At 40.5% G+C, this 26,614-nt stretch overlaps 2 protein-coding genes across 7 annotated transcripts in view; one reads left to right on the top strand and one right to left on the bottom strand.

The window, feature by feature from the left end:
* The window catches only part of DOP1A (DOP1 leucine zipper like protein A), a 78,089-nt gene extending 76,165 nt beyond the window's left edge, over positions 1-1,924 (top strand). For all 5 annotated transcript variants that reach the window (XM_044917618.1, XM_044917615.1, XM_044917616.1 and 2 more), the window contains one exon: positions 1,315-1,924. In XM_044917618.1, coding sequence (XP_044773553.1) covers positions 1,315-1,620 — 306 coding nt within the window. In that variant the 3' untranslated portion in view covers positions 1,621-1,924. The remainder of the gene's footprint in view (positions 1-1,314) is intronic.
* On the bottom strand, positions 1,651-26,437 carry PGM3 (phosphoglucomutase 3). 2 transcript variants are annotated; one of them, XM_044917620.1, is made up of 13 exons: positions 25,100-25,115; positions 24,515-24,720; positions 22,218-22,402; positions 20,116-20,183; positions 14,743-14,876; positions 13,631-13,826; positions 11,108-11,265; positions 10,353-10,436; positions 7,897-7,995; positions 6,338-6,448; positions 5,232-5,354; positions 3,894-4,067; positions 1,651-2,784 (listed from the first exon to the last, which is right to left on the bottom strand). In XM_044917620.1, exons 2-13 carry the CDS (start codon positions 24,716-24,718, stop codon positions 2,695-2,697), a joined length of 1,626 nt encoding a protein of 541 aa, XP_044773555.1. In that variant the 5' UTR covers positions 24,719-24,720; positions 25,100-25,115; the 3' UTR covers positions 1,651-2,694. The 2 variants fall into 2 exon arrangements, with proteins under 2 accessions (XP_044773555.1, XP_021549335.1); XM_021693660.2 differs by lacking the exons at positions 24,515-24,720; positions 25,100-25,115 and adding an exon at positions 26,426-26,437.
* Positions 26,438-26,614: the final 177 nt, after the last annotated feature.

The following is a 26,614-nucleotide window of genomic DNA, read 5'->3' as shown; positions in this document are numbered from 1 at the left end:
GTCGGTCCCGGGACTGTCATTAAAGCCAGTGTCCTAGTTAAGCAAAAGGAAGACGTTTTCTATATCCTGTATTTTAGATTGGAGGTTAAAGAATTGCTGTTTTTTTCTTTTTTTCTGGCTCTAAAGAACTGGATGATCTTTTTTTGTTTGCTCCTGTTTTAACTTAAATCTATTTTCCTTTCTCAGGATTTCATTTTTAAATAAACAAAGCTTGTGATCACACATGACAAGCTGGATTTTGCATCTGCTTTCTCCACTAGGAAACTAGTGTTACTAAAAAGTAGATTAACAGTGAAAGAAACATCTGATCTGAGAAGGCAAACTCCATTTGTTAACCAATAGGACAGATTGTAGTAGTTCTGCTTTTTAAGTCCCCCTTGATGATTTTTTTTCCCATTTTCTATCCAGTCCATGTCTGTTTTCATTCTCTCCACTCTGTGTTTTTATATCTGTGATTCTGCCCAAACTCAGACATCTCCAGTTCTCTCGTAACTTTCCCTAGATAGGCTGATGTCTACATCTTTATATAATCTAGTTGGCTTCTTAAACCAGCCTCTTGGTACACAAATTATTTTAATTGCATTTACATTTAGTTGACAGTTTTCACCTACATTCTCGTTTGACTTCTCTGCTGGAAAATAGATCGTTTCCCCACTTTTTAAAAGTGAGGAACCTTTCTGTATCTTGCCCACGGATGTCCCCCAGGGAGTAAATATAGAGCCGTGACACCCACCCCGTTATTTTGACCCCAGGTCCAGCTTTCCTCCCCGTGTTGTTTAACACAAGAAGCAGATGGCAGTGTCTCTGCTGAGTGCTCCTTTCCTTTCTCTCGTACTGAGTTATTCACTTGGAAGCCTGCTACCACACTGTGGCAAGCTTAAGCCATTTGGCTAGAAGGGAACTACCTGATTTACTAGTGGTGATGTGGAGAAGGCTGCTGTCTCTTCCTAACCTTCTTCTGTGGTTACTTTGTGACTTAGTCCTGGGTCACCTTAGCGGGAGTCCAGAAATCTGGGAGCTTTTTGAGTATATGCAAAGCACAACATAAACTGTTAATATTTGACTCTCCCTCTCCAAAACCAATTCCACTAAGAAGCGTACTTACGCATTCCAGTTGGAAAATGTGACTACAGCATTGGACCCTTCTACCCACACTTCATAACTGGCACGAAGAGGCTTCAGTTAGAAGCAGGAGTTTAATCAAGTCTGGAATGGAGACTTAAGTATTTGTTAACTGTTGCTGATGTTTATACCCTTTGAAATGTTCTCATGGACTGTATTCATCTGTATAACAACCCCTTGTGTTTTCTACAGAAGAATCCGGAGGAAGACAACTCAGGGAGAACGTTGGGTTGGGAGCCGGGGCACTTGCTGCTCACTATCTGCGCCGTGCGCAGTATCGAGCAGCTCCTGCCGTTCTTCAATGTGCTCAGCCAAGTCTTCAACAGCAAAGTCACCAGCCGGTGTGCAGGACACTCAGGGAGCCCCATCCTCTACTCAAACACCTTCCCTAACAAGGACATGAAACTGGAAAACCACAAACCATTTTCCAGCAAAGCCAGGCAAAAAATAGAAGAGATGGTAGAAAAAGATTTTCTGGAAGGGGTGATAAAAACTTGAGGCATTACAAGTGGTCCATTTAACTAGATGTAAATGTAATTATTTAAAACTAAAACATTGCTCTGAGTTGTATAGTTTCTTTTTTTCTTTTTTGTATGTAACAAAACACATTTCAGGTTGTATTTAATTTAAATATTTGTAAATAAGAGCAAAAATGTCTGAATGTGGCCTGAATCAAGTTTAAATATTGTTGGCTCATATTGATTATGGTGCCTGAGAGAGATCTATATATACATCTATAGTCCATTGTTTTACTGTCCTGAATTGTCTTAAACCTGCAAAATACACACTGCACATTTTTTGCTATTGGTTTCAGGCTTTGTTTAATTTAGATTTGTTGGGATCTTCTATTACTGACCACATTCTAGTATCAGAATGGCGTCACTTTTCTGTCGGAGGCGTGGTAAGGTATGACCATTAGTTTTCTCCCACATGCCTTCACTAAGAGGAGTATAGAATAACTGGAGCCCAGGCCATGCATCCTCCTAAATGTAGCATGAGCATCTCAACCTCCATACGGAGTAGAGATGCACAGTCTCCATCTCACACCTCTGAATTCCTGGTGATGTTCATCGAAGAGGTAAGTCATTTAATAAAGAATCATTCTAAAAAAATTGTTTGTATAAAGTCTTTTCCACCCTCCCCATTCGTATCAACAATGGTGAATCCTGCAAAACAGCAAGCATGGCTAGGTAACGGCGATGGAAAAGACACTCCAAGGAGCTGATAATAAGGTTTACTTTTCCAGCAGCCCTCATGAATTTTCCCTGCATGTATTAGAAAGTTAATGACTGAATCACATAGCGAAGCCCAGGTACTTTACATTAGTGAGACTGAAATTCGGTAAGTTTCGCTTTTTAAAAACTAAATTTAACAAGAATAAGGCTTACCTACTTCTAAACAATTAGTTATGGTAGTGTTTAAGAAAAACAATCTGTTCTAGAAGCAGTCTAGTAAGATGCACTGTAAACGTTTTGATTACAAATGTGTTTGAACCTGTCACCATAATGGCAGTACTATTTTGTAAAAAAACTTTTTAAAAATCCAGTTTCTCATGAACATAAAAAATTGTCTTCAGAAACCTGGTCGGGGTGTTTCTCCAACTCCTCCAGCCAGCTGAAATACTGCCAGGCTCACTGCATGTGCGAGGCTATCCGCATTTTCCTGCAAATTACATGAAAGGAGATTAGATGAGAACTAGCATCAACTCTGAGGGAAGGGGAAGGATCTTCTTGATTTTGTTTCACTAACGTATTCAAATGAAAAATTTTTTTTTGAATCTTTCAGTAACAAATTCCAAGACTCTGAGAAGAATTTGAGTTTTCCATTTATTTAAGGCAGGTGAGCCCTTAACTGATTTTTACAATCTAATTTGATTATTCCCAAACTGAATAATTCAGTAAAACCTACTCCTTTAAAAGGAAGGCCACAACTGGCCTAAGAGTAAGGAACCATTCAGGTCCCAGATGGCCTCTCCCCATCCACCAGGGATTTTTATTCACTATATTCTGGGACGGCCTAAGCTTCTGCCAAAAAGCTACCAGCTCCCTTATAAAATGCCTCCTTCTGACTACCTGTTATCAAGGGTTTAAGATGACGGTGTGTGAAGAGGGCAAATTTTAAAAATCCAGACCATGAGGTCTTGTCCAGAGATAAAGGGGTGCCTGGGTGGCTCAGTCAGCTGAGCATCGGACTCTTGGTTTCCACTCAGGTCATGATCTTGGGGTCCTGAGATCGAGGCCCACATCCAGCTCTGTGTGGAATCTGCTTGTCCCTCACCCTCTGCTCCTCCCCCCCCCACTTGTGCACACTGTCTCTCTCTCAAAGTCCAGAGACAAAGATGAATTTCAATCAGCATGGCTGATGGTACCGGTTAATTTAAACACGGATCTCAAAGCTGGTTGTTTTCATAAAGCAGCAGGATTATGTTTTTAAAGGAGGGGAAAGAAGGATAATCCACTTCAGGCCACATAAGGCAAACCAAGTCTCTATTAGTTATTCATGCCATAGCTAGAAATAGGGCAGTTTCAGGAAGTCTGGAGTAAATCAAAAGAAAAATATTTGGGGAAATAAACTAAGTGCATCTAATTTTGTTCAACTACTGATGAAAATAATTTTGTAGTATTAATATGAACCTAAAAATCTGCATAAACAAATCTCAGACATTAAACCCTTAATTATCAGTAATAGTTTTTCTCTCCTGCCACCACCCCCGCTACCCATGTTGTCAGACTCTCACTGCACATTTTTTCAATAGCACTGCCCCAGCTTACCTGCGAGTCCGCTTCTGCATATACTCGGACTATATCTTCCGTACCAGAAGGCCGGACAAAAGCTCGGGAAAGCTTGTACTTCTTCACCAGGTCATTGATGGCCTCCTGTAGTCCCGGAGGTGTAACTACTTGTCTTTCAGCATCAGTGGTGCTAATAACTTGCCTGTCTGCAATCTATGCAAAACATTTTGTATTTGTCACTATTACACTTCCTTTCAGAAGCCTGACCTCTTCAACACAATTCCTACCAAAAGACTGTGGCCATTTCATTTTAATAGTAAGACCTACATTTCAGCTTACTGTACCCCCAAGTGCAACACTGTCAGACAGTAAGGTAACCAGAATACGCACAGAATGCAACTGCATTAAAATTTCATGGGGCGCCTATGACTCTTGGTCTCAGCTCAGGTCATGATCTCAGGGTTGTGAGATCCAGCCCCACGTCACGCTCTGCGTGGAGTTCGCTTGAGATTCTCTCTCTCCACCCACTCACGAGCTCACACTCGAAAATCTTTAAAAAAAAATTTTTACGATTTTTATTTCTGACAAAATCAAGGTTAATTTCAGTTATACAGGTTCTTTTATCTAAAGAATTACCTCAAGCAAAAAAGAGATACCATTTCCACAGTCTTATAGTTACCACTAAAATAATGGCCAGTAAGTACTGTAGGCCTTAAGTCACTGATCAAATAACCCTAAGTATTTCTATAAAGTGGAAAGTGGCAGTTATGTAAGAGGGTCATGATAAAAATTGCCTAAATATGCCAAAAACTAATCTGAACAATCAGTAGCCATTTGTGTGAACTTGGGCCTTACTACCTCTAATTATCTTTCTGTACAATGGCGTACATCTGTATAGATAACAATTAACATTATATGAAATGCCTTTAAAAAAAATTCTCTCCTACTTTGCAGCATCTAGCCCCAGGAAAGTACTGTATGAACCAATAATCATGCAAAGGAAATATTTTCACTCGAAATGATAGGCTATCAGGATTGCTTCAAAATTAGTTGAAATCTGTTGAAGCTGAGCACGTGGGGGTTTCATTATTTTGTTCTCCCCACACTTCTGTGTTTTAAATTTTCCATAATAAAAATCTTCATTATAAATAATAATATGTATCACCTTTTCTTTAAAGTTTGTAAAGTGAATACTTCTCAATTAAATGGTTATGCCATAATTTTTAAGATGTGACAAAACACAGATGATATAAGGCATTTTCTATGCAATATATGTACATAATGAAATATGACACAAAGGAACTACTTTCATATAGAGATTGGAGATAATATATTTTAATTTTCAGAAAAGAAGTAATTTTAAAATCTCGCTCCCACCTTAACTTTGAGCTGTCTGTTTGGGAGATCCGTATAAAGAGCATCCCACTGCTGTACAGTCAGGCCCTTCAGAATCAAGATTGCCTCAATCACCAGCATGTCAGAAATAGCATCACCAGCTGCCTACAAGACACAGTGGAAGAAAGTACTTTAACGCCAGCAAAGCTTGGAATTAAGAATGCTCTTAGAAAACCAATCACAGTATCCTGTGCTTCCTCCCGGCCCCACACGGGATTATTAAACTGGAGTGGATGGAGAAATAAAAAGGGAATGGAAGACCATAATGAATTAAAGAACACTGAAACTAGCTCTTGGGAAACTTGCCTCTAATCTTCCTCATTACATATATAAGACTGGCTAACTCTTAAGGTTCCAGCATTAACATTCTATGATTCAAATTTTCCTTTATAACTAGATCCCTTTTGAGATTTTATTACCATGAAAATGGAAGGCATCATGCATGGTAAAGTGGTGTAAGACACACCTGAAGTTAGATCCCTACTCCTCACTTAGTAGCTCCGAGCCCTTTGTTCTTTCATTTATGAAATGGGAATTATAATAACCCCCCCCCGTGGTATTATAAGGATTACACAACGAGGTATGTCAAGTGCCTCGTATGTGCAAGATACTCAAATATTAGTTCCATCGCTTTTTCTGGTCCCACTCTTTGCTTGCTCTTCCATTGCCATATTGTAGACTCCCAATCTCAGCGATGCAACACATACATATATAGACTCAATAGCTGAATCTTGCCTCTAGGTGGAAGCAACTCATTATACTTAAAAATTTTCATCATAAAACGTAGGGCCAAAGAAGCACATCAATGTTCTATCACTGCATTTCAGTGTAAATCTCAACTGTATATACATACCACTGTGGCAAGGAGGCTGCCAGGACTTTTCTACTTTAATGTTTTATTCAGGCGCGCCTGGGTGGCTCAGTCGGTTAAGCATCTGACTTCGGCTCAGGTCATGATTGCAGGTCCTGGGATCGGGCTCCCTGCTCCCTGGGAGTCGCTTCTCCCTCTCCCCTTTCCCCCCACATACTATTCTACCTTCTGAATAACGTAAAAGTAACCAAGAGCCTGCCACCCCACCAGCTCTGACCTGGTTAAACAAGTCAATAACATTTTCAAGCATCTTAGCAGCTTCCCTTTTCTTATCTTCTAATTCTTTTGCTAGTTTTATCTTTGTTTCAGCAGCTTTACTAAACAGTACCTGTAATGAAAGCATAAAACACAAAGTCACAAACCACTATCCATGCCCCAGGCATCCTAGCTAAACCACTTTTGAAACTCACAGTGAATCTGGAAAAACTGAGGGGAAAGATAACAGCAGCCTTCGAATGAATGAAATTAAGATCAAATCAGAACCCAAAAGATATTACGGGGGGAGGAAGGATTCATTTATAAATTTTGAAACTGGTTATCAAAAGCTAAGATTACAAAGAAAGTACCACCCTGGCAGAGGCAAAGTACATGATGAATTCATTATGTCTGCCCCTCGGCCAGCTCCATCTGTCCTGTGCAACCAGATTCTTGAAGCCTATCTGTGTCCATTTTACTTGGAAGAATATATAATTCAACATAAGCAGGCAGTTTTCTTATCCTAAAAATTTTAAGGATATAAGCTAGGTAAAAGTAGAAAGAGGTTCATCGTATTTATCACGTTATGGCAAATAGTACCATGGATATTATATACATCATGTTCCTCAGGATTCCTGTCATTTTAAAATTCTTTGCCCATGATTTTAGTGCCTTCCAAGGCTCAATACTACAGTCAGCACTTGATGAAATAGATGTTTGTTGGTAAACTAAAATACACTGGTCAGTTTTTGCCGGAATACGGCCATACCCACTCACTCACCCTACACCAGCAACAGCGACCTTATGGCCCAAAGACTAGAATATTTACTATCTGCCCTTCAAAATCATTTATCAATCTCTGCATTAATTAGATTACTGAAGTTATATTTTAACTGCATTTCCTAAGAACTTATTTTTCTTGCGTTCAAGGCCTCTAGAAGCCAGCTCAGAATTAATGAGGAAAATAATCTGACCTAGTTAATATTTTTTGTTGGCCACCTCCAATCCATTTATGAAATGAGGTGAGATATAAAAATGTTTTAAAAAAAAAATCAACCTTATGAACATACTGAAAGCTACATAATATACTTCAAAATGGTGAATTTTAAGGTATGTGAACTATATCTCAAACTTTTTAAACATTCTACCTATAGAAAGCCCCCTAAAAATTTTATATGCTTATTGCTAATTACATTCATTTCTAGTTGTTCATAACTTAATTCTCAAGCGTTCCAACACTTCAATTCACCACAGCTACTGAACTTTCCTTGTACCACCTGCGGCCCGTTCAGAGAAAAGATTTTAAACAATATATAGATGATCTGCTTGTAAAAAAAGAACTGCATATTTTTTTAAGAAACTGAGAATCATCTCTTCATACTCCAAGATCATGATCAATCTAAAAGACAACCAGTTTCACAACACATAAGAATACAGTACGTTAACCAAATGATCTTATTCTACCATCATACCAGATCATTTAAAAAAAGGGGGCTATAACCTATTACCATCCAGATACAGAACTCCCATCATTAAAAAACGTCCAGCTAAAGCCGGTTGTAGCTGATTAAAAGAACTTACCGTGCCATGCCCATTTGCTTCAAAATAAACTCCAATGTCAAACTCTTGAGCCTTGTGGTGCAAATGTTTTACACCAGTTTTAGTACAATAGACAGGCACCTATAACGTATATTTAAAGAAACATAACAGCAGTTATTCAATGGGCAGATATTTATTATGTACCTACTCTCCCAAGGACACAATAGGGAACAAACCTCCTGGAGCTAGCTAGTGAGGAAGACAAGCAATTAAAATACAAAGTGGTATCAGTATGGGGGAGAGAAGGCACTACAGAAGCCCACAGCCAAGGAAAAAGAGAGAGAGAGAGAGAGAGTGTCCCCTGATGAGATAATGAAAGATTCCAAGTGGGGGAGTGACATGATCTAATTGTAGAAAGCTCAGTTAGCTACAGTGTGGAGAATGGCTTACAGTAGGGGTCTGCAAGCTTTTACTACAAAAGGCCAGATGATAAATATTTTAGGCTGTACAGACCATACGATAGAGACCATATCACAATGGCTCACTTCTGCCACTAGCGTAAAAGCAACCACAGCTGATATGGCAACAAATGCGCATGGTTGTGTTCCAATAAAACCATAAACACGTGGCAGACTGGATTTGGTGCACAGGCCCGTTTGCTATCCCCTGCTTTAGAAGGGTCAAAGAGATGGGTTAGGAGGTTTCTAGGACTAATCCCATTAAGAAATTATAGTGGTAAGACTAGCAACACTGGGCAGCCCAAGTCTTGGAGAGATCTGAACGAGAAGAGTGGTTAAGACTGAGAGCGGCAAAACTAGAGAGGAGACCAAGATCAAGTCAGATCAGCATCTGACTGGATTTAAAAGACCTCAGGAAAGGCTAGAGCTCAAAATACTTCATCCACCCCTAGGAGAATGGGTTGATGATTAACAGTTTCTGGTGGATTCAGTTTCTTAAACAGGGTATCTTACCTACAAAAAATTTTTAAGACAGAACATGAGAAAATACTAAAACGATAACCCAAGTACTGAGAATAATCCTCATGAACAGCGGGCCACTAGGCCAGATGGAGTGCCGAGTGTGTTTACTGCAACCTTATACTTAGGTCACAAACTAGCAGCCTCCTGATGTGTTTTATTTTGCCTACCTATTTCTTTGGAATTTTGCATCAATTGCCAAGACTAAAAAAGTAGGAGGTTCACACAAAAATTCAGATTTTCAGCTTCTCTTGAAGAATCTGACTAAAGGAGACAGCAGTGGGCCTGGTGGGCACTGTTCCTAGTCCTTACACCCCTGCTGTACTTATTCACCTCACCTATTCTACAAGAATTTGACTTTGCCATTCTTGCTTAAAAAAGAATGAAAAGGCAACAAAAACTAGTAAAATGCAGCAATCTGAAAAGGGATACACAAAAGTTGGAAAACAATACACTAGCTAGTGAGAAAAAGAGAAAGACAAAGATCTAATTTTGGCCATGGACCCTCTAACTCACTCTTAGAGCAGGTGATGTGGTATAGAGGATGGTCAGTCATCTGGGGGATGTTGGGGGAAATAATAAGATACAAAACTAGTAACAAATTCCATCCTCACTCCAAACTTGCCCTGTGAGCCTGAACAGGTCCTATCCATGGGCGCGTCTCCCAGAGTCCAACCTCAGCAAGAATGTCCTACCTTCGACAACTGATCAAAGTCCTTACGCTGTACCATCTCCCAGGTAATATCTAATCACGCAGCCTTCAGGTAGTTCAGGAGTTCAGGTAGATTTAGCCAGAATCCTCCCTGACCCCTGATGACTACTCTGTAATTTTCCATCTGCCAACCCCCTCCACCCTTGCTCCTTGGCTCCAAAATCTCCACTTTTCCTTGTTGTATTAGGAGTTGAGCCCAGTCTGTCTCCCCCACTGTGAAACCCCAAAGCAACAGTCCCTATGCCTACTGAATAGGCCCACTTCTCAAGAAGACTTCACAGGACCATTTGTCACACACTTTGTCTTAAATGTGCCTGATAACTGTGGTGGCAGTGTTTAGTCCTTACCAAAAGAATAATAAAACCTCTCATATCTCTATAACAAGCAGATAAGTGGCTGGCTCCAAGCTCTAACTAACAGAAACTCTCAGGAGCCTGGAAGACAGGGGTGCTATCTTCCCTTAAGTTCACATTTCAATGAGGGGACTCCAGACCCTTATGGAAAACATTCCCGAGCTATAAAACTTGGCTTAGCCTTTAAAAAGATTTACATTCATTATAAAGAAGGCAGAGAAAGAATTTATAAGTTTTCTAAAAGAAATGCTCTAAAAAAAGAGAGGGGGGAGAATCTCTCTTTTCACATCAGGGACAATATTTTTTTCCTATTTTTGATTTCTACTTACCCTTAAATGGGTAACAGCTCAGTTTCATGTATTACAACCTATTCACTTATATGAGGGCATTGTTTTCCTCACAGAAATATCTTAGAATATATTAAGAAGCTACCAGAAAATTGAAATGGTTCAATACCTTCATAACTTCTTCAAGATATCGTGTTGAACTTCCATTTGCATACGCAGTTTGTACAACACCAATATTCAAACTTTCTCCAATCTAGATAAAAATAATGATAATTGCCTGGCCATCAAAAGTAATGACACTAACTACAAAAGCAAACATATAATGAGAGTTCTAAAGGATGACAAAATCATCGCCCAGGTCAGCTGTGTCTTAGTTTATGCAATAAATGCCTAAAGTGAAAATTTACATGAATGCCAGAAAAAAAAGCTAAAATACTTTTGAGCATTAAAAAGTATTTAACTGAATTCTCAAAGTATATCTTTCCCAATATTATAATAATTACTTCTCATTACGTTCTATACGTATAGCTGGCCTAGGATTTCCAAAAGAGCAAAACAGAATACACCTCTCACATTATTAAGCATATTATAACACAGTATATACAGCTCTCAGAGGATGAGATTTTCTGTTTAAACTTGAGGCTTTGGGACTGATAATGGGAATTCTCATTAAAGTGTCAGTTATGAAGAAACCACAACTTCATAAAGCTTCAAATCACAAACTCTGCCAGTATAAGGAAGAAAAGAATACTACCTTCAGGTTCCAACTGCCCCATGTTGAAATGACTAAAATTACCGTATCTTCTTGTATTTTCTGGCCACAAAGGTAAGGAACTCTGTAAGAATAGTGCCTCTGGGACATTCAAATGCCTGTTAGTCACCAGTAAGTCTTGTTTTAAAGGGCAGTCGATAACCCCACCATACCTCCAACAGGAGCTCTTTAAGGAAACTGCTAATTAGTGTTGCTATCTTGTCTCCATCTATGAGATGAAAGTGACCATCTACATCAAGGTAGTAATAAACAATTCTGTCTGCATCTCCATCAAAGGAACAGCATCTTTCATTAGACTTCATTTCCATTCCTAGCAGACAGAATTTTAAAATGCATTTCAGTCATAGAAATGGGAATAAACCTCCATATAAAAGTTTTTTCTCTTACATTAGTTACACGGGAAAAATATTTCACTAAAGTATGATCATAACTGGCCTTGTGGTACTTAAAAAATTATCCTTCCAAATAAAAGCCAATGTCTTAATCTTTAAATAGTATAAAGGTTTATTGGTTGTTTTTACAGGGTAAATACTTTCACAGCTAACTGGAAAATAATTCTATGCTGAAACTTGATGTAATATTAAAATAAAATTCTGTTTTATAAGCCAGTTGGTTTGGCAAGACAGGTTCCCATATAGTTTTTTGAAAGCTACAGATACTTGTGAATGCAACTGACCTAGTACTATGACGTCCTTTACATATAAAAAGTAATCAGCAATAGGGGCGCCTGGGTGGCTCAGTTGGTTAAGTGTCTGCCTTCAGTTCAGGTCATGATCCCAGGGTCCTGGGATCGAACCCCGCATCAGGCTCTCTGCTCAGCGGGAGCCTGCTTCTCCCTCTCCTCCCCGCTTGTGATCTCTTTCGCTATCTCTATCACTCTCTCTCTCTCAAATAAATAAAATCTTTAAAAAAATAATAATAATCAGCAATAGATGAGGTATGTGCTTTAATTCTAATAGAAATGATTTTTATTTGTTCACACCATCAGTAACAAGAAACATTGGTAACTAAGAGCGAAGAATTATAAACTGTGAGAGAAATATGGCTTGTGTAATTTGCATAAAGCTAACAAAACCTCAGCAACTGTCATGTCAAACTTATTAGAAAATTCTGCTGTTCCTTAGCCATGACAGCAGCGGGTGGACAAATCCAACATGAGACTTCCGTGAGGAATATGAACATAAGGTTGACTAAGGGGCATAACACAAGCTTCAGGAAAGTGAGAGGGCCTATGCTTTTGTTCATACGGTAGCTCTGGGATGTGGGGCCGCCAGTGCATGAGTCAAGAAAGAATTCTTGAGACATTTTAAAGTACAAAAATGTGCTTTTATTATAGCAGGGGACAGGACCCATACCAGAAAGAGCTGCGCTGTGATTGTGAGGAGTGACTGATTATATACTTTTAAGTTTGAGAGGGGGAGTGATTAGAAATAAGTTTCTAAGGAATTTCTCCATGCTGAAAGTGAGGTTTACAGGACCTTGGAGGTCTGGTTATTGTCAAGATAAGGTTGCTTTTAGAACATCAACATGAAGGCAGCCATAAGTTCCTTGAGGTATGTCACACTCTGCATGTCTCAGGTATTAGTGGGCTACAAGTTGTAAAGAGATTAATTTTAGCTACCTTTCTCTTGCCTTTGTTCTCCTTACCAGTGCCTACAGCAAGGGAGAGGAAGAGCTCAACATTTAGTGAATGGACAGAACCAAACTGTCAGTAAAGGTCAAAACAAGCAATTCAATAAAAAGGAGTTCAAACTGGTTGATTCAACTAAAAATTTAAACGCTTACTACAGTGAGGCAGGACCATATAAATGAGAGAGGTGACTGGATGAGGTCTGTGGAGTTCTGCAGAATGCATGTCCTGTCTGAAGTGGGCAGGAGCCACTCCACAGCAGCTGATTACTGCCATGTGAGAAGGGACATTTTCTGATTTTGGTAAAAAGAAGCCAGAGTTTCTAATATTTAAGTAAAATCACGGAGTTTTTAAATGGCGACAATTACACACAGCAGACCAAACAAAACACATCTGCAAGCCAAGCGTGGCCCACCCGCTAACAATTTAGTATCTGTAATGCAGTTAAATATAGAACACCTCTTACTACAACTACAGTCTATAGAAGTTTTCCTCCTAATATACCAACTGTAGAAAATAGTGATTTTTGCAGACAATTATAATTAAGCAGAGTTGCATTCCCTTTCCATAGTGTGTCTAATTCAGATAAGGTGAAAAATGCTACTTACTATTGCTGTCCTTTAGATCAATGATTCTCAAAGTGTGGTCCCAGGAGACCAGCACCATTAAGGAAGGCTGGGTACTTGAGAAATGCAAGTTCTTATCATACCTAAATCCTACCCTAGACCTACAGAATCAGAAACTCTAGAGTAGACCCAGGAATCTGTGCTAATAAGCCCTCCAGGTGATTCTCATGCACGCTACCGTTTGAGATTCACAGCCCTAAAACACCAATTTCTGATTTTGCTTCCCCCCACCCCCACACGGTAGGAGTCGTGTGACTTACGGCAGAGAGTCGACCATGTTCTAAATGGCACTGACAAGTGAGGAGACGCCCAGATGTCTCAAGCAGCAGCGCCAGGACTAGCTGCATGACTCAACTCGGCCACTCTGTCTGGAAATAAGATTGGTTTCAAAGAGCTCTAAAAACAAATTGTCTACATACCCTGTGGAGGCTTCTGATGACTTTTCACAAAGTCAGCCCCACATAAATGGTTGAGTTTCCCTTTGGTTCCATCATTAAACAGCTGAACTGCCAGACCCTGGGAAATGTAGTGTTCCATTTCTCTCAGCTTCAGGGCCCCTATGCCGTTTGCGCAGTCCACCTTAAGTGATCTATATTCATCTCCACTGCAGAAAGCCTTCAAAGGAAAACACACATGGGAGAAAAATGTCAAGGTATAAAAGAGTGAAGCATAAAGCAAATATAGGCATATGTAAACATCTTCCATTGTTTCAGTTAACTCATCTATTTTAACCTGGGAAACAAAAGGGTACACACATTCAGGTGAAAATTGTAGAAAACCGAAGTAAAATTTCAAAACCTTTAAAAACTTGTTTTTTTGAACACTGACACTAGAGCAGTTTCACTGATTGAATAACTTATGGAAATGGAGCTTTGTCAAAATTTAGCCTCAGTTAAGCAGGGTCCCTTCAAAATAATACTACAGCCTATATTACATGACAGGCATTCAAATGTGGGAATAAGTATATAGATGGATGAGCAGAATGACGCCTGTCATTCTCTTCACAGCATATAACACCCCTGGGCATGTCTGGGTTTTTCCTTGTCAGTCTCCTCTCTGGCCCATCCTCCCTTCAGAATATAAATTCTATGAGAACAAGGGCTTTGTTTTGGTTAACAACATGCATTCAATATCTGTTGGTCAAATTAATTATACCCCCCAAATCTCAACCAGGTTTAAGACGCTAATCTACTCAGGAGATAATCTTTCTCAGCAGTAGACACTTCAAGCATCACGCCAATAGCACCTAACATTAACCCTATGAGAAAATTCATCTGAATGAATAGGAAACCACAAGAACCCCATGTTTTCTCTCCCAATTATCTCAGAATGTACTACGTGCCTTGCCAAGTAAATGCCAACAGATATTTAGCAAGATACAAGGGTCAAACCTTGTGGAGCCCTAGAAAGAAAAAGGAAATACACCGCATTTTTGGAAAAACAAGGAGTGATAAACTACCTAATTAAGATAAATTATTCAACTGATGTTACTCATTTGCTTAAACTCTAACCGTGTTCAAGAGCTTTTCACCTGTTTGGTAAGCTCCATAAAGGCCTTAGAGAGTTTCTCATAATAACCTTCTATGGTTGCCTTTCCATATTGGCCGCTGGTATTTCGACAGTACACCATGTAGTGTAGCTGGGGCGTTGTTAACAAGCCGTAATCTGTCAGAGAAATACAAAACGCAATTTGTCACATTTCTTTTTTTTTTTTTTTTTTTATCTATTTTTTTTTTTTTTTTTAAGATTTTATTTATTTATTTGACAGAGAGAGTCACAGCGAGAGAGGGAACACAAGCAGGGGGAGTGGCAGAGGGAGAAGCAGGCTCCCCGCCGAGCAGGGAGCCCGATGCGGGGCTCGATCCCAGGACGCTGGGATCATGACCTGAGCCGAAGGCAGACGCTTAACGACTGAGCCACCCAGGCGCCCCGCAATTTGTCACATTTCTTAATAAACAAAAAAAAAGTTTAAATGGATTCATACCATACGAATTTGACAGATCTTCCTTAAAAAAAAGACATCTCAGAAAACTAAAATGCTAACTTCCAAACTATTCAGAAATATGCATAAATATCCACTGAAATCATTACAACTAACTGTTACATTATGATGTTGTGATTTATAATAAGAAATAGAGATTTCGTCTTTGTCTCCATTCCTGGCAGGGCTTCTAACCCTTAGAATTTCTAAGCGATGAGAGCAAGGAATTGTCTTTTGTTATGCTAATGAGATGACAAGGAAAGCTCCTAGAGCACGCTAGGATAGGGCCAGGTTGGTTGCCAGGGAAACCAACCATGTGATTAAAGAGTTGAAACTTTCAGACCTCTCCTCTCTTATTCCTGGGCCCCCTGCCACTCCAGGGAGAGAAAAGGACTAGAGATTGTGTTCAAATAGCAATGGCCAATCACTTAATTGATCGTGCCTATGTAATGAAGCCTCCATAAAAACCCAAAAGGATGGGGTTTGGGTTGGTAAATGTGTGCAGACTGGGGAGAGTGGCTGCCCAGACAGAGAGCATGGGAGCTCCATGCCCCTTCCTGCATACCTTGCCCTGTGCAGCTCTTCCCGCTGGCTGCTCCTGAGTTCTATCCTTTATCATAAACCAGTAATCTGGTAAGTGAAATGTTTCTCTGAGTTCTGTGAGCACTTTAGCACATTAATCAAACCAAGGAGGCGGTCGTCAGAAGCTCAGGTGACTGGATTCTGAAATGGGGGGAGGGGAGGAGACATGGCACTGAGCCCTTTACCTGTGGGATCTGACCCTATCTCTAGGTAGATAATGTCAGAGAATTAAGTTAATTGTTTGGTAGTGTTAGAAAAAAACACACATTTAATATGGATAGGTAACATAAAAAGAGAATATAGAAAAATAATAACTGAGTTCTATTTCCAACAACACTGCCAACTATTTAATTCAGATGAACCGTACTCCTGAAAACAACCAAAAATGCTAGATAAAAGAAAAATCACTTTTAAAAAAGCATTGCTGGGGGCACCTGGGTGGCTCAGATGGTTAAGCGTCTGCCTTCGGCTTAGGTCATGATCCCAGGATCCTGGGATCGAGCCCCGCATCGGGCTCCCTGCTCCGCAGGAAGCCTGCTTCTCCCTCCTCCACTCCCTCTGCTTGTGTTCCCTCTCTCGCTGTGTCTCTCTCTCTCATATAAAAAAGAAAAAAAAAAAAAAAGCATTGCTGTGCCAACAAGTTACAGAGGACTAAGGCCAAAACCTCTGTGAAGAGAGAACTCCAAAATTTGAGCTCTGGGAAGCCAGTTTGGCTTTGAGGGCATTCCTCTACAGCAGAAATTAACCTACTGCTTTTGGTGCAAAAAAAGTCCTTGCTGACTTAAGATGGGAAGGAAACCCAGTAGAAGACCAGCCCCTCATGAAGCTGAAGCCTCAAAGAACTATTCTTCAGTGCAAGGCTGAGTCAGAAGTGAATTAGCTCCAAGTGCCCACTCCTAGGAGATTTGTCTTGACATCAAGAAGAGCAGGAGATAACCCATCCCTGAAGAGCTGTCACCAGAAGCACAGGCCTCCCCTGGATTTCTAGCCCAAATCACGTAACCACAGGGGTCCAGAAGAACTCCATCAAGAAACTTGTCATCCACCCATCAGGTAGCACCCCCAGGCACCCAGCAAAAGCAATAACCAAACTCTGCCACAGAAATAGGCCTTCACCATAAACCTCAAAAATGTCCCACAAATAATTTCCCAAGAAAAATAAACAGCTTATAGTCAAAAAGAGCAAACCACACAAGAAAAGCACCAAAAGCAAGAACAAGAAACAGGAGAAATAGCAGAGATGACCAATATCCAATAAATATTCTGTAACGAAATCCATCAGAGGTCTTCAAAGTCCAGCACAAGAGTTAAAAGTCATTTAAGCTACTGAGCCCTGCAGGTATCCAGCGGAAATGGTATGTTATGAAGGCAACCATGGCTCTGATACAAGGATCGGATCGAAGGAGAGGGAGGAGCTCAAAGTGGATCAGCACTTAACCTAGTTTAATGGAGGTGTATAAGGAGAGGAAAACAATATTCCAAAAGACTTACTCAAGGACGGAACAAAAGGATTTTGTGACCAATATCAACATTAGCAAATAAACATTCACTCAATAAATTTTTACTTAATAAAAAATAACTATTATATAGTTACTCATCTGTTCCACCGATCAACCCAGAAACCTAGAAGCCATTCTTCACAGCTCTAGCCTCATCATGTATCACAAAATCCTTTGAAGTCACTACTAATTTCAAACTTCTCCACTTCTCTCGCTATCATCACTCTTGCATGAACTGCTATACCGTCTCTTTTCCTTACAAACTTCCTCTCTACACAAAAGTCAGACTGAAAACCCAGAGTGACTGACTTAAAATGGATATGTGATCACACTTCCATGTATAAAACCCTTCCATGGAGCTCCTGTGCATTTGAAATAAAACCCAAATCTTTACTACAACCTCGGGATGATATGGCTCATGCTTACTTCCCTAACCTTATCTACTAGCTTCCCCCATTCTCCCTATGCTGTGGCTACATTAACCTTTCATTTCCTCAAGTACGCTAAGCTGAAGAGAGAAATGACGGAAAGGTCCAAAAAAAAAAAAAAAATTACTTTCATATTTTTCTAGATTAAAACATTAGAACAGTGATGGTTCTAGAGCTAGAATGACAGTGCAAAAGGTGAAGCATTCTGAGGATAGTATAAACAATAGTTTTAAGCCAGGTGAAGCTGGAGTAAGGGCAGATCACCTAAATGGAGACCTCTCAGACTAGTGCTTACAAATTGCAGACCTGAGCCCATCAGGAATCATGGAATCCACTTAGTAAGACACAACCAGCATTTCTGCATTTTTTTTTAAATAAAACAGATGAATGCACGTCATGCAGTGTGGGTATTATTTACTGATACTTTTGTGTCAGTTACACACACAAGTACATATACACACATCATGATACAAAATGGGTTTCTTACTTTAAGTTGTGAGCGGCATGAAATAGACTCCCTGGAGGGTTGTGTATAGAAGGCAGTCAAAAATGTTTGATGGGGGCGCCTGGGTGGCTCAGTCGTTAAGTGTCTGCCTTCGGCTCAGGTCATGATCCCAGGGTCCTGGGATCGAGCCCCGCATCGGGCTCCCTGCTCAGCCGGAAGCCTGCTTCTCCCTCTCCCACTCCCCCTGCTTGTGTTCCTTCTCTCGCTGTGTCTTTCTCTGTTAAATAAATAAATAAAATCTTTCAAAAAAAAAAAAGTTTGATGAACTAATAAATAAAAAATTAAACTATACATAGCTGGAGCTTTGGCAGTAAAGATGATCATTCAAAAATCAAGCAGAATCAAAGAGAGAAATAAGGAACACCCATATGAAGAGAGTGAACCCATACAGAAGACCAATAAGAATGAGTGGCCAAGGAAGTAGAAGCTTCAAGAAAGAAAGGAAGAGGTCACAGTGTGAAAGCTATCAAGACAGCAACTGAAATAAAAACTTCAAAATATAAATTCTGAAAGTTATTTTTATGTCACAGATCCCTCTGAGTATCTAACGAAAGCAGTAACTCTTCTCCCTAGAAAAGTGCGTGTGCTGGTTGGTAACACTCTGCACACTGTTACCAAGAGATCAACCAGGTCCCTGCAGCTTAACCACACATTTCCCAGGGAGCCCTAGGCCCCAGGCTGAGAATCCCCACTTTATAACAGCCATTGGATTTGGCAATTAGAATTCAGGTGAGTGTTGAGAGAGACACTTCACCGAAGGGGCAAGGACGGAGACTTTGCCTGCAGTGGGCTAAGTAATGAGTTGAAGAGCAGAGAAGTAAGCTCCTGGAAGAGGCTAAATTAACTCTGAAGGACGAGCACAGAGGAGCTGGAAAGGAGGTTAAAGAAGTCTTTAAAATGAGAAACTAGGGAGATACTAGGGAAATTCACCTCCAAGCAAAATGGAGTCACTGCATTCACAAGGGGCATGACTGATGTGAGAGGAGGATTCTAGTCTCCATTTTCTGTCATGTAATTCTTCATCTGATAAAATAGGAAAAACTACCTGTCAAAACTTAAAATCAGATTATAAGCAGGCCAAAGACATTTTCCACCACTATTTGATAGGTAACAGCTGATTCCACATGTGATCAGCTATTTGGGAATACATGATATTGACAAAAGCTCCCCAGAATGAACATCTTCAAGTTAACTTCAAAGGTTTTTATTTCAGGAAATTTGGCCTTACTAAAGTAAAGAAAGTTAAGATCAGTATTTCTTACATATAATCTCCTATAGCTAAACCAAAATATGCACACCCAGAAAAAATTTTTAACTGTTTAAATTTAAAAAGCTAGTATTTTATACCCAGTTCATTTTTTTTTTTAAAGATTTATTTATTTGGGGCGCCTGGGTGGCTCAGTCATTAAGTGTCTGCCTTCGGCTCGGGTCATGATCCCAGGGTCCTGGGATCGATCGAGCCCCGCATCGGGCTCCCTGCTCAGCGGGAAGCCTGCTTCTCCCTCTCCCACTCCCCCTGCTTGTGTTCCCTCTCTGTGTCTCTCTCTGTCAAATAAATAAAACCTTAAAAAAAAAAAAGATTTATTTGAGAGAGAAAGAGGTAGAGAGAGCGTATGCTCGTGCAAATGGGGGGAAGGGCAGAGGAAGAGAATCTTTAAACAGACTCCTCACTGAGTGTGGAGCCCAGTAAGCGGCTCTATCCCAGGACCCATGAGATCCTGGCCTGAGCTGAAAACAAGAGTCTGACGCTTAACTGACTGAGCCACCCAGGTGCCCCGTTCATTTTTTAAAAAGTTATTTTATCTGTACTTTCAAACTCTTTTAAAATAAATGGTACTATTTTTACAACTTTCTTAAAAGTTATTTAAGTTTTTTAAAGTTTAATTTACAACTCAGGATAGCTACATACCATGGAATTGACCTTCTAAAACAGTCACACCATCTATTACAGACTGTGAAAGTTTCTTGCTGCTAGGCCTAGAAAAGAAAAGGAAGAAAATAACACATCCCATTCTGAAACCAAGAGTTGCTAGTTCTGAAAGCAAATGCTACAAATTCCAGGATAATAGGTTCACTGTATTTGAACTAAAACCTGTAAAGTCTGAAAACTGCAGAGATAAGAGGTAGAGTATAAGCATTTTCCAGCAGCCTTTCACAATACATTTCTTGGAAAGAGTTTGGCTTTTAAATGAATTTAGAAAATAAATATAAAAATACACTAACTACATCATACCCAAAAACCTTTTCAAGTTTGACTGTAACAACATATACACTACCTAAAAATAGTAGCAATAAATACTGAATGCAAACACTTTGCATAATGCAGTACTGGGTATTAAACCACCAAGGATACAGAACCTATTTTTCATTTGAAAAAGTCAGAACAAATTATCTATCTGAAAATAAAGTAGATCATTATAACTGCCTTGTAGAAAATGATGTTTTATATCATTTAAACTAGTTAATTGGTAAGAGGCAATTACATGTGGGATGGCCTTACTGTAGGATAATAATTTGTTTCAGAACATAAGTCACTAGGCTACTTCTGATACTTATAAATCCACAATCAATGGTATTTAGAAGTCTCTCTGGTAACACATTAAGGATAAAACACCATTGTCCTAATGTCCTATCATTAAGACTATGACTAGAAATTTCCTTTAGAAAGAATCTCTGGCTAAAATGAAATCTTACAGTAAAGAGAATGCTAGTGTTTCAAAGTACACTTTTAATCTAACATTTTACAATAATATCTTTTTGTAAAGGAAGGCAAAAGCTGCCAAATATGACAAGTAGCCCCCCCTCTTGTCCACGGTTTCGCTGGCCATGGTTTCAGTTACCTGAGGTCAACTGTAGTCCAGAAGCAGATGATCCACCTTCTGACATACTGTCAGGTCAACAGGAGCCTAACACTACATCACAATGCCTACATTCACCTCATATCCTCTCTCACACAGGTATTTTATCATCTCACATCATCACAAGAGAAGGAGGAGTACAGTACAGTAAGATATTTTGAGAGAGAGACTACATTCACATAACTTTATTATAGTATGTTGTTACAATTGTTCCACTTTATTATTATTTATTGTTGATCTCCTACTGTGTTTAACTTATATATTAATCTTTATCATAGGGGCACCTGGGTGGCTCAATGTTAAGCATCTGAACTCTTGATTTTGGCTCAGGTCATGATCTCGGGGTCCTGAGATCAAGCCCCACTTTAGGCTCAGCGCTGGGCGCAGAGTCTGCCTGGGCTTCTATCTCTCCCTGCCCCCTGCTCCTCCCCCCATTCGTGCTCTCTCTCTCAAATAAATAAGTAAAATCTTTAAAAATTAATCTTTATCATAATTATGTATGTATAGAGAAAAACATGGTATATAGAGAGTTCAGTACTATCCATGGTTTCAGGCATCCACTGGGGGTCTTGGAATGTATCCCCTGCAGATAAGGGGCAGGGGGAATTACTGTATGTGAAATAATATATTGTTAATGTTTTCCAGTGAACTCCAGCATGGGAAAATAATATAAATATATGAACCAACAATAATGTAGATTATGAGGTAAATCTCTATAAATATTGAATTACAATCACATGTTCTTACTTTATAGAAGAAAATAGTAAATCTACAGAAGTAAAGGGGTGGGAGACATATGTTAAGTACTTCTCTCGGGTCAGGAAATAGGTATTTTGCATACATTATCTCATGTAATCCTCACAAAAGCCCTGAGTTGGGCTTTAATATCAACAGTTTATAGATGGGCATATGGAAGCTCCAAAGGTTAAGTAACCTACCCAGTCATACAGTGTTAGAGTTGGGGTTCAGACTCCAAAACCTAAGATGCAGGAGCGGATTACCTCCTCCATCCTATCAAAAATAAAAAGGCCAGGTAGGTGGAGGAGCCTCTCAGTTCCACTTAATTTTTTCAATTTATCATGGGTACTAAAACTAATGCAATCGTTTAGGTCCAGTTCCCAAAGCTGCTTTCACCAGTAACTCTGATGGTCACCTGGTATCTCTACCAATCACTACGAAGGCATCTTGTTGCAGATTCACGGCTGCTTTCACACTGATGTCCATCAACATTCTCGGCATCTCGTGTTCCTCAGCATTTGCCAAACAGGTAGCATGTTCCTCCCAGGACGGTGCCAACATTTCACCCAAAGGATCAACCAACTTTACCCCATTGTCTTCCTTAAAAGAAAAGCGAACAATAAGCCATCTGTGCATATTCACAAGGGTGAGTTGAGGAAGTAAACTCAAGCTGTTTTCCCCTAAAAAAGACACTGATGGCTGAGTGGCTTTACCTGTGACCGTATGGAATGCCAGGCACTGGACTAGGTGTTTTATATAAATCCTCATAACAAACATCAATCCTACTAATAATCCTATTTTTATTCCAATCTTACTTTGAAAAAAAAACAGATTCGTAGCAAGTAATCTGCTTATGTTCATACAGTGTCAGTGCTGGTATTAAAACATCAAGTCTACATGACTCTTAAACCCACCAGCCACTATGCTACACTAGTTTTTTAAAAAGGCTGTCATCTGTGCATTCACCATCAATTACATGACCAGGGCACGAATGGAGTAGAATGAAGGCACCGAGAGATCCTCCTCACTATGACTCTGGACTCTTTAAGAACATACTGGCCAATATATCAACCAGCGGGTGACAAAAGCTGAAAACTGACTCCCAATTCTGTTCTGCTCAAATTTTGGGGAAGAAATAAAGTGTAGTTCAGAGTGAATGTCAACTGAAGGAAAGAGTTCAGTATTGTTTTAAGAAGTACTTCTAGAACTAGCAATAAATACAGGCTTCAGCCCACAAGTCATTAATTGTGGTGATTTAGACATTCAGACACTTACACATTTATAATAATGATCCACATTTACAAGCTGGACAAGCTATGTTCTCTTGTGTGGGGGGAAGAGGAGGTTATAATCCTTCACAGACCTACACAGCTTTAACTTGCTGCTAATTTAGCTACAAAGGCAAAAGTCTCATGCTCTTGCAATCAAACAGAGGCATGTTATTCAAACCACATATTAGTGAGCTATAGGCAATACATAATAAAACAGTTAAACTGCGTCAAAAAGAATACTTTGCTTAAAAAAATTGGGGGCGCCTGGGTGGCTCAGTTGGTTGAGGGTCCAACTCTTGGTTTTGGCTCAGGTCATGATGTCAGGGTCATAGGATCAGGATCAAGCCCCACATCAGGCCCTGCGCTCAGCAGGGAGTCTGCCTGAGAATCTCTCTCCCTCTCTCTCTGCCTCTCCCTGGCTCGCACACTCTCTCGCTCTAAAATAAATAAATATATCTTTAAAAAAAAGAAGTAATTCTCAAAACACTAGAATCATCAGGCCTCATCAATAATCTGCCCAAAGCTCACTTTTGTATACGTGGAGCCACCTGTTTGGCTGTTCATTCAGAACAGGAAACTCTTCCCTAATATTCCCTAACTACAAAAAACGGGTCTAGGGGTGGCTGGGTGGTTCAGTCAGTTAAGTGGCTGCCTTCGGCTCAGGTCACGATCTCAGGGTCCTGAGATCAAGGCCCACATCGGGCTCCCTGCTCAGTGCGGAGTCTGCTTCTCCCTCTCCCTCTGCTGCTCCCCCTGCTTGTGCTCTCTCGCTTGTGGGCTCTCTCTCTCTCTCTCAGATGAATAAAATCTTTAAAATAAAAAAGAAAAGAAAACCAGTCTAAAAAATTTTCAAAATGCACTAAATCTTTTCAAATGTTTGCCCTTCTCCCCACCTTGGCTTCAATCTCTCTAATCTCTACCAAATTAACACAAGTAATACTTTTTGTTACTTATTCTGTCTCAATACAACTAACTTGGAAGGACATTCTGTTATTTCTCTAATATGGACACAGTCCAAGAAATGACTCTCAATTTCATTCTCTCCACACCCTCTACAGTCATGAGCTAAATGACCACTCATCAAGAAAAAGCCATTTCAGGGGCGCCTGGGTGGCTCAGTCAGGTAAGTGTCTGACTCTTGATTTCAGCTCGGGTTGTGTGTAGTCTTAGGCTTGTGGATCCAGCCTGGTGTCTGGCTCCACATTCAGTGATCAGTCTGCTTGGGATTCTCCCTCTCCCTCTGCCCTTTCCCTCACATGCACTCTCTAGTCTCTCTCTAAAATAAATTAATCTTTAAGAAAAAGCCATTTCAAATCCAAAGGCACATACCGAGTAGGCACATTCCTAGAATTAGAATTTGTACTTGGGGTCAAACTGCTCAGACACTAAGATGTGTTCTTGTAAATAAAGGTTTGCTTTATAAGAGCACTAAAGGCATTACCTCAGGATTGTGTGATGCCGTTACCATGACTCCTATTGTAGACTTTGTCTGTTTTGACCTCAGGACAGCTAATAATCCCATGCGAAACATGACATGATCAAGATGTTCTGCTTTTGTTCGAAAGCCAGCGGTCCCATATTGAAGAACGAGTCCATTGGGTTTGGCATGTAATGCTGAGTATTCTCTAATAGCATCTAAATCCATGTCTACAAAATTAAGGAATATTTTTCAAGCATAAGAAATCTTTCAAGGACCATTTGCTTCAAAAACTGCCACCTTAAACTAACAGGTCTGCCTCGTTCTGAACCCCAACAAAGAATGTTTGAGAAAGAAAAGAATGGTACAGGGGCGCCTGGGTGGCTCAGTCGTTAAGCGTCTGCCTTTGGCTCAGGTTATCATCTCAGGGTCCTGGGATCAAGCCCCGCATCAGGCTCCCTGCTCGGCGGGAAGCCTGCTCCCTCTCCCACTCCCCCTGCTTGTGTTCCCTCTCTCGCTGTGTCTCTCTCTGTCAAATAAATAAATAAAATCTTTAAAAAAAAAAGAAAAGAAAAGAATGGTACAATAAGTCCTGGTGGTAGGCATTACCTACAAGATCCTGCCCAACTTGCATCATCCACTCCAGGGCAGATGGCAGATTACCCCAACTCATCTCTCATTTTGGCTCCAGGGCTATTCCTGAACACAGGGTGAACTTAAAATGGTCCACTCTCAACTAAAATGAAGATTCCACACATAGATTCACAGACTGCTACACAATCAAAGATTACCTCATTTCACAAATGGAAAAACTTAAGCTTGGGCCTCAGTTAAATAACCTAAATTTACATGGGTAGCTGGTGACAGACTGGGGCCTAAGGTCATACTGTCAGATGGACTGGGACTACATATCCAAAATATCTGGGAAATCTGTTGGTTCTTTTGTTATTCCTCCCACACCACAGAGACATACACCCAAAGGAAAAGCAAAGGACAACAGCCTCCTAAGACCGCCCAGACCTCCTAATAGTGGATTTTTCTATTTTCATAAGGGAGGATCAGGACACCCTTCTAAATTAAGCTCTGAAAGTAACATCTTTTTACCTTTAACTGGCCCCTAGCCCACTAGTACTTCCTTCTCTGGGATACTCCAATTTTAAGTGGAACTTGGGGTTTCCAACCTCAGTTGTATGTACTGTTTATTCAATTCTTGGGTCAGTCCCATTCCCAATTAGCCCAGAGATGAGCAGCAGTCCTATCTTGTTTTCTTCATTTTCTTTCATTGCTTCAATGAACAAAAGTTAAAGGAAATGGTGAAAAATTTTTGCTTTTGCCCAGCTAGAAAAAACTGGTATTCAGCAAGCTTATTTAGTTTGGTCCAAAGTGATCAAATCTCTTTCACAAGCATGAATACACTTTGTTAAAAACTGACCATTCGGTAATATATCATGATTATTCATAAGGGCGTAAACCAGTGGTGTTAAATCCAGAAAATCTTTTAAAAAAGAAAAAATGCTTCCACCCTTCAAAGCGTTTTCGGTCCTAAACCTACGTTCAATGAGTGGGCGAACGCTTTTATTCAAAGCTTACAAGCCCAAACAGTGACCACTCTAAAAAAGTTGAGAGCATCCCCCTTCCCTCCATTCAATTATCAACCGCTTGCTTGTTCCGCTTTCTTTCCAGGCCCCAAATGGCCGCACGTTTCCCGGCTCTCAACCCTGAGCCACCACCCCCCGCTCCAGGCCTCTGGACCAGAACACCCAGCATGAGACCCTCGGGCCCGCTCTGAAGGCGCAGGGGCGGGTGTGTTCCGCGCGCGGTCCGTGGGTCAGTCCGCTAGCCTGCCCGCTAGCCTACCCGCAGCCCATCGGTAGGCCGAACCCCTACGGACTGGAGAGTCCCATTCCCGTCGCCAAGCCTAAGGGCCCCACTCACCTCCGCCGGAGATTACTCCTCACCTCCACCTCACAGAGCAGCTACCCAGCGCTACCCAGCGGCGGCTCCTCCTACCTGACTGAAGCTCTCCGAACCTGCAGACGTGGCGCTGCGTGACTTCCGGCCCATCGCCACGCCCCCCAGCCAATCACGGAGGGGGGAGGATCCGCTGGCCCCGCCTCGCCTCCT

Source organism: Neomonachus schauinslandi, chromosome 8 (genome assembly GCF_002201575.2).
Source record: "Neomonachus schauinslandi chromosome 8, ASM220157v2, whole genome shotgun sequence".
Classification (NCBI taxonomy): domain Eukaryota; kingdom Metazoa; phylum Chordata; class Mammalia; order Carnivora; family Phocidae; genus Neomonachus; species Neomonachus schauinslandi.
This window is presented reverse-complemented; position numbering and strand designations above follow the sequence as displayed.

What these genes read in the sequence shown, in the direction of transcription:
- PGM3 (XM_044917620.1), bottom strand. Translation starts at nt 24,718, where the DNA reads ATGGATTTAGATGCTATTAGAGAATACTCAGCATTACATGCCAAACCC. An exon ending in AAGCAAATGGGCATGGCACG is followed by an intron (nt 6,449 to 7,896) that starts GTAAGTTCTTTT and finishes CTTTCATTACAG; the next exon opens with GTACTGTTTAGTAAAGCTGC. An exon ending in ATGCAGAAGCGGACTCGCAG is followed by an intron (nt 2,785 to 3,893) that starts GTAAGCTGGGGC and finishes TGTAATTTGCAG; the next exon opens with GAAAATGCGGATAGCCTCGC.